At 48.3% G+C, this 7,500-nt stretch overlaps 1 protein-coding gene across 6 annotated transcripts in view; it reads left to right on the forward strand.

Moving 5' to 3' along the window:
* ccdc85cb (coiled-coil domain containing 85C, b) overlaps positions 1-7,500 on the forward strand; it is a 41,872-nt gene that overhangs the window by 24,505 nt on the left and 9,867 nt on the right. For 2 of the 6 annotated variants that reach the window (XM_062551087.1, XM_062551088.1), the window contains exons 2-4: positions 4,471-4,550; positions 6,258-6,296; positions 6,572-6,610. In XM_062551087.1, the coding sequence (XP_062407071.1) occupies positions 4,471-4,550; positions 6,258-6,296; positions 6,572-6,610 (158 nt within the window). The remainder of the gene's footprint in view (positions 1-4,470; positions 4,551-6,257; positions 6,297-6,571; positions 6,611-7,500) is intronic. The other 4 variants (XM_062551089.1, XM_062551090.1, XM_062551091.1 and 1 more) reach the window with 2 other exon arrangements.

Consider the following 7,500-nt stretch of genomic DNA (forward strand, 5'->3'; position numbering starts at 1 on the left):
TGCATACTGTGATCTCCGGTACGTGAAGTCGGCACACTTTGATTTTTGCTACCCCAGAGCTAACTGGCTAACTAACTTAATGGCAAGTTGCATTGCAAGTTAGCTCTGGGGTAGCGAAAATCAAAGTCTGCCGCTTTCGCATACCGGAGATCACAGATTCCTCTCGAAGGCAGAGGACAAAAGTGTGTTCAGGAAAACACCTGAATTTCCGATTTTGTCATCCCCGCGAGAGTTTAACAGGTGTGATAATTCCAAATCCCCTTGTTAATTTCCCATAGGAAAAATCGTCAGATACCGTAACTCCTTATATGGGCAAAGATGATAGCTTTTTTGTAGGCGAACTTCAGAGGTCTATGGATGGTTGGGTTTTCGGTGGCAAACTCTCCGTGCTGCTCCACTTAAGGTTACAGCCGGGTGATGAAGGCGCAAGTGGGCCGACATGTTGGATGTGTTACCTTTATTAGGTGATCGTTGTGAAGCAGTGCTTGCAATGCACACTGTGCTTTGTTTACTGACGGTCTTTTTGTCTTGTTCGTGGGCTACTTCAAATGTCGCCATGATCATGCAGCCGCCGGTGAAGTTTGTTTCTTCTCACATGACTCCTTCATTTGCATTTCAACGCGCTTATTGGCTCTCGGGAAATTCAGTAAAATTCTGATTGGTTGTTGCAAGGTTGACGAGAGGCAAGCTGAACAGTCAGAGAAAACGCATCCCCCGTGTCCTAAGCCCTCCTCTCTATCGCTCCCAGGCTACGCGCGCGCAATAACCTTGTATTAAATAAAAAGTTTAATGTCGCGTATACCGAAATATTGCGGTTTAGGTGAGTCTATTGAACCGAACAGGCCAAACCGAACGGTTCAATAAATTAGGGGTGGGTGGAGGCTATCCCTAGCCTCCACCCACCCACCGCCTCCCCCCTCCCACAGCCTCCACCCCCTCCCACTGCCTCCACCCCCTCTCCCTCTAACACCAAACCACAACCAACCACCACGGCTTGCGGCAGCCCATGTGAAGCCTCGCACGAGCCCAATGAAAACTCACTCGTTTGGGGGGGGGCACCAGCGCACACATGTAAACATTACATCCATCTCACGTCAAGGTGACAAAGTTCATTTGACAGCAGGCCGTCACAATGGGCACAAGCTAAGGTTAGCTACAGGTTAACTTCATGCCACTTCAATCACAATGGGCACAAGCTAAGGTTAGCTACAGGTTAACTTCATGCCACTTTAATCACACTGGGCACAAGCTAAGGTTAGCTACAGGCTAACTTCATGCCACTTTAATCACAATGGGCACAAGCTAAGGTTAGCTACAGGTTAACTTCATGCCACTTCAATCACAATGGGCACAAGCTAAGGTTAGCTACAGGTTAACTTCATGCCACTTTAATCTCACTGGGCACAAGCTAAGGTTAGCTACAGGTTAACTTCATGCCACTTTAATCTATAAACAATTATATAAACACTATAAACAATTACTCCTCAATGCATACACCTGCAAGCACTGACCCTTAAACCACTGTCTTTGCTTGAGTCTGTCTATGTTTGTCTTCTGTTTGTATGTAAATGCTGATGTATGATGTGTCTTGTCCCTGTTACTTGTTGTATGTGCTGCAGAACAGGAACCTGCTGTAAATCAGCTTTTCACTGAGTCAGGCCCGTTTTAAACTGTAACTTTGTTACTTTTAATACTTTCCTGTATAATAAATATGAAACAATCACACTGGGCACGAGCTAAGGTTAGCTACAGGTTAACTTCATGCCACTTTAATCACACTGGGCACAAGCTAAGGTTAGCTACAGGTTAACTTCATGCCACTTTAATCACAATGGGCACAAGCTAAGGTTAGCTACAAGTTAACTTCATGCCACTTTAATCACGATGGGCACAAGCTTAGGTTAGCTACAGGTTAACTTCATGCCACTTTAATCACGATGGGCACAAGCTAAGGTTAGCTACAGGTTAACTTCATGCCACTTTAATCACACTGGGCACAAGCTAAGGTTAGCTACAGGTTAACTTCATGCCACTTTAATCACGATGGGCACAAGCTAAGGTTAGCTACAGGTTAACTTCATGCCACTTTAATCAGAATGGGCACAAGCTAAGGTTAGCTTCAGGTTAACTTCATGCCACTGTAATGAACTGAGTGCCCAACGTTACCCACGTAATCGGCCAGACTGGCACTCGCTCTTTCACTGTTGTCCCCGCATCTCCCCTGGTGCACATGTAACGGCTGGTCGTTAAGCTCCATACCCAGCAGAGCTGGCTTCTGTGGTGGTGCTGGTGCTGGTGGTGGTGGTGGTGGTGGTGGTGGTGCTGCGTCGGCCTGCGTTGGCCTAGCGTGGGCAGCGCTGAGAGCAGAGGAGCTGGGTCAGTGTGTGTGTGTGTGTGTGTGTGTGTGTGTGCAGCGCGCCAAGCCTCGCCACCGCGCAGGTCTTGCCTCCTCTCCAGCAGCAGTAATGTGAAGAGGCGTTCCCCCGTGACTACCGAGACTACAGCCTCAAGCTCTGTCTACTGCTCAACACGCTTGGTGTGTGCGTGCGTGTGTGTTTGTGTGTGTGTGTGTATGTACGTGTTTATGGGTATCTTTTTTATGTATTTTTTTTATTTCTGCCACAGTGGAAGCATTGTATAAATGGCACCTGGTTCCCAATGTTTGTGTACGGGCAGGAGAGGCTGGGGTGGGATGTTCAGTCAGGAGTGGTGTGGTGTGGCGTGTCTGTTTGGGTTTTAAGACCTTCCCCGGAGTCTTGGGTTTTGGAAGCATGTGGAGAATGTGGGTTTGTTTGATTCTAGGTGTGTCTGTGTGTGAAGTTGGTTCTAGGTGTGGCGTGCCAGTGTTGTTATTTTGTTATTATTTTGGGGGGTGGGGGTGGGGGTGGGGGGTGGGGGGGGTCCTGCTGGACCTGACCCGGCTGCAGAACCTGCTCCCTAATCGGCTTGAGCCACTGGCCACAGGTCAGCCGACCAGATGAAGTTAGATTAGAGGGTCACAAGGGATCCAAAGAGGATTATCGGCACGCTAACGCTAACGTTGCCTCCCTCCCTCTCTCTCTCTCTCTCTCTCTCTCTCTCTCTCTTGCCCTCTCTCTCCACCTACAAAGTTTCCCCCGCTGTTGACAGACTGTTGTTTGTTCAGACCCGAACCTCCACAAACCAATGTTGCCATGATAGCCCCTCCAGTAAAAAAAACATCATGTAATTCAGTTATCTCTTAGATTCTGCAAAAGCAACCATATCAGTCCCTATTCCACAGAGCAGCACCACCTGGTGGTAGCAGCGGGTAGTTCAGCTTTGGCTCAGCTTGGTTGTGTTTTGATCTGGAAAGGTGCCGCAAATAGAGCATGTTAAGTTTGGGCCGTTTAGTGATGCACCATCAGAGTGACTCATACCTGCATGCGATGGAAGGCCCAAGGGGGTACCCTGTCCCCCCCCTCAGCCTGACCTCCCCGTCCTCTGTCAGTGGCCTATTTCAGTGCCCCCCCCCCCCACCACCAGTGCCCCCCCCCCCCACACCACCACCAGTTCCCCTCCAACACTCTGTCCTCCATCTCAGCGCGGAAAGAGAAGTAACTGCATCCATTTGGAGGAATTTCTCCATAGCATCAAAAGGCATGTTCTGAATCCAGGGGATGTTCTCCTATCCACCTTATTCCTTAACCCGGAAATATGTATCGTTCCGAGACTGTTTTCAACTTCCGTTCATTCTGTTTACATGTGCGTTCTCGGTAGCTAACTAGAATATGCTTCAACAACTTCGATTTCTTTCGAAATGTTGACAATTTTGCCCTCAGCATGGATATACTACATCATATATAACCGATACAAAATAGTTTACTTTTATATGTGTTATCATAAGTTAAGCACTGTCAACCGCCACGTTAAAATAGATACAACGCAGCTTCGCCGGAAATAGATAACCGTTTTCGGTGTCATGGCAACCCCCATTGTTGGCTACGGAATATCGTGGATAGGGTGTATCTTGGCCCGTGGCGGTTAGCCTAAGAACTTCTGATGAGGTGACGGCGAGGCCTCTGCTTCCAGGGGCTTTCCCTTTTGATGTCTCCTTTTCATGTCACGGTTAAAAATAAGAGTGTGAGAAAAGTCCTGGTGTCCTCGATATGAACCCGAGGAAAACTGTCAGGGAAAAGAGAAGCGGATTTAAGCGGCGTAGAGAACTTTGACAGGTGCGTTGCATGCTGGGTAATGGTGAGGCTAATTTTAGATGTCAGGCACAGAAAGGCAGCAAATCACTAAAGTGAGGGTCCCTTCAAAACAATCACGTCAACAATCACAGGAATATTTTGATGAGACCTACTGTAGGTTGTATCTGTCAAGACTTGATTGCTACAACCACTGTACTCTATACTGTTCAACTTGAATCACTGTCCCTGATGTGTTTTCTGTTCTGCATGATGAACGACATGATATCCTGATTTCCCGCTCTCCTTTGTGTCCTCACAGACTCATCTTCAAATTACATCCGACAACTGGAGACCAAGGTGCGCATCCTCGAGGACGACAAGAACAAGCTGCTCTCTCAGGTACGCTTGCTTGCCCCGTAAAAGTGTTCCTCTAGGTTCTTCCTGTTTTACTGTTTTAAGACGAGAAGGGAACAAAAATACAGTAGGGTGCCACTGAGTAGGGTATTCCGTTTGATGTTTACTATGCCCCCCTTTCAGAGTGGGCCCACTGTAATGGTGGAGTGTGCATCCCACTGATGTTTAATTCATTCTGGAGGAATCAAAGCTGGTGCGCTGCGCTGGCGTGCTCCTCTCCCGGAGGGATTCGGAAGCGGCACAGCAGCGCTGCTCGAGACAGTGACAACGTTGGCGTCCTTTTGTTCCCTTGACCTCCACTTCACATCCACTAGCCTAGCGCCCTCGCCACCACCCCCGCCCCCCCTTACCCCGTCGGCGGGGGGGGGGGGGGGGTGGCATGTACAGCCTTCAGGCAAAATCTTCCCCCAGTTCAGCGAGAGTTCACTGGTTACCTGCCAGACCGAGTGGGAAGGGATCCCTAGGACAATCTCCAAACCATGGCAAACCCTGCGCTGGATTCCCTGAGCTTCTCTGTCCTGAAGGCTGATAAGGCAGAGCACATGTAGTCTTAGCATTTAGCATTTAGCTATAGATACATTATATATTTCAGGTTTAAATTTGAATTAACCTATCGTTTCATTGCCCACTGGCAATTTACCTAAGCCTCCTCTGCTGTACCATATAGTCTGCAGTGAAGCCTTTAATATCAGATCATGATCCTAAAAGTGAGATATAATTAGTCTTAAGAGCCTCGCTCAGGGGCGGAAAAGCATTTCAGTGTTACAGTACCTGAGCTCCAACACTCTCTCTCAGTTATTAACACGCCTGAAGGAGAGAAAAGGCCAATTGTTAGCGAGAGACATGTTAGCTTCCACTTCCAGAGAAGATTGTGCGAAGCCTGTGTAAAAAATGAAGTATTAATCGCCCATTGTGGTGTGTGAGACCGAAGGAGCCGGCGTGAGGAGCGTTGGCAAGGCTGTAGCTCTGAAAGACACCTCGTAGGATGAGCACAATGATTCTCCCCCCAAACACGCACGCCCCATTGTGTTCATCGAGGCTGTTGGGCCTTTTTAACGCCGAGCGTTTCCAGTCGGCGCGTAGGCGAGGAGTCTTTATCAGACCAACACGCCTCCGTGCCAAGTGAGCTATTGAATATACGTGCCTTTGACAGGAGCGCGCCTCAGATTGGGATTTGTCTTTGTCTCCGGAATATTCGGCTGCTGCGTGCGCTGTCGTGTTCATATCCATATCCATATCCATATTCATATCCATAGGCGGCTGCTGTGGTGGTGAGGCCTTTGTTACCACACATGGTGAACAACACGTGGGCCTTATTCTCTATTGCAGTGCTGGACCCACGCATCTTGGAAAAGCAACTCTCACGCAAATCCCCCCCCCCACACCTCCTTCTCGTATCACGGACTCGGATGAGAAGTCGATCCATCTGAAGCGGCATCCTGAGAGTATTAGATTGGCTCCACTGAGCTTTGCTTAGATGCCTTTGTCCGTATGTCCATATAGGCTTTCAGAAGCAACTCCCTTTGAACCGACATACATCCAAACTCCCAGCCGACGGAGCTCGTCTGATGTTTTATATGCTTGCCCACTCATCCAAGCATATGTGTAATACATGTGGGCTGCTGTATGTGTGTCACATGTTCTCTATCTCATATCCTGATCTCTGGTATATCATGTGTTTTATCCCTTCAGCCTGGTGGCCGATATAGCTTGTCAAAGATACAAACAAAGGTAACGAAACCCACCATTTTCAGCCTGAGCTACTTTTGCTGGGAAAAGCCGGTTTAGAGACCGCTTGAAATCTCTTCTTTGCTATCGCCCTCCTCTTTCTCTCTCTGGTTGTGGACGTACACCCAAACTCACAACCGATGCAGCTCGTCTGATGCTTTATATGCTTGCCCACTCATCCAAGCATATGTATAGTACATGTGGCCTACTATATGTGTGTCACATGTCTCTTCCTCATATCCTGATCTCTGGTATATCATCTGTTTTTGTCCCTTCAGCCTGGTGGCCGATATAGCTTGTCAAAGATACAAACAAAGGTAACATTTTCAGCCCGAACTACTTTTGCTGGGAAAAAGCAGGTTTAGAGGCAGCTTGAAATCTCTTCTTTCCTATCGCCCCCCTTCTTCCTGTCTCTGGTGGCGGTGCTCGTACTTTCTTGCGTGTTTTTTCGGCTGCTTGACTTTCTAATAAACTCTTTCGCACTTCCTGGCTGCGTTTTGGGCACTGCACAGCATCCCATCTGCTTTTCAGGAACAGCATGCTAGGCTACGCTGAGCGTGTGTGCATGTGTGTAGCACCCTCCCAGTTGGCAAAGCCGTGGCTTCAGCGAACAGGGCTTGGGGGTGGTGTGTGTGTGTGTATGTGTGTGTGTGTGTGTGTGTATGGGGGGGGGGGGGTTGTTATTGTGAGAGAGATGAGAGAGATGCGATGTACGGCGAAGGGGAGATGTCGCGGCACGACACGGGTGCATGAGCCAAGATGTTTGTCCCTCTCTCTCACAGGGGCGTCTGGACGGGCTGAATAATTGAGCAGCCCCAACGCAGGTGGATGAGAGCCCTCCATTATGCATGGCCCTTGTAAATTGATGTGTGTAAGGAAGAAAATGAATTTGTGTGAATTTTTCATGGCCTGTGTCTTGCTTGTTGCGGTTGTCTCGGCATCTGTCTTGTCCGTATGCGGACGTTTGGGGGGAGAAAAAGTCTTTATAAATTGATGATGTGGCTACTATCGTCTGTTTTACTGCAGATTTTAGAGACCACTCCGTATGGCAATACTTAGGCCACGTATGAACTTGAGTCTCACATCACAGTCATAATAACTAATTCCACAACTAGGGCTGCACTGGTGCAGAGAGTTTTCAAAGGGTCAGATTGTAATCTCACTTAATAGTGCATATTAAGGACCTGAAATTTCTTCCCCTCAACAA

This window comes from Sardina pilchardus, chromosome 12 (assembly GCF_963854185.1).
Source record: "Sardina pilchardus chromosome 12, fSarPil1.1, whole genome shotgun sequence".
Lineage (NCBI taxonomy): Eukaryota > Metazoa > Chordata > Actinopteri > Clupeiformes > Clupeidae > Sardina > Sardina pilchardus.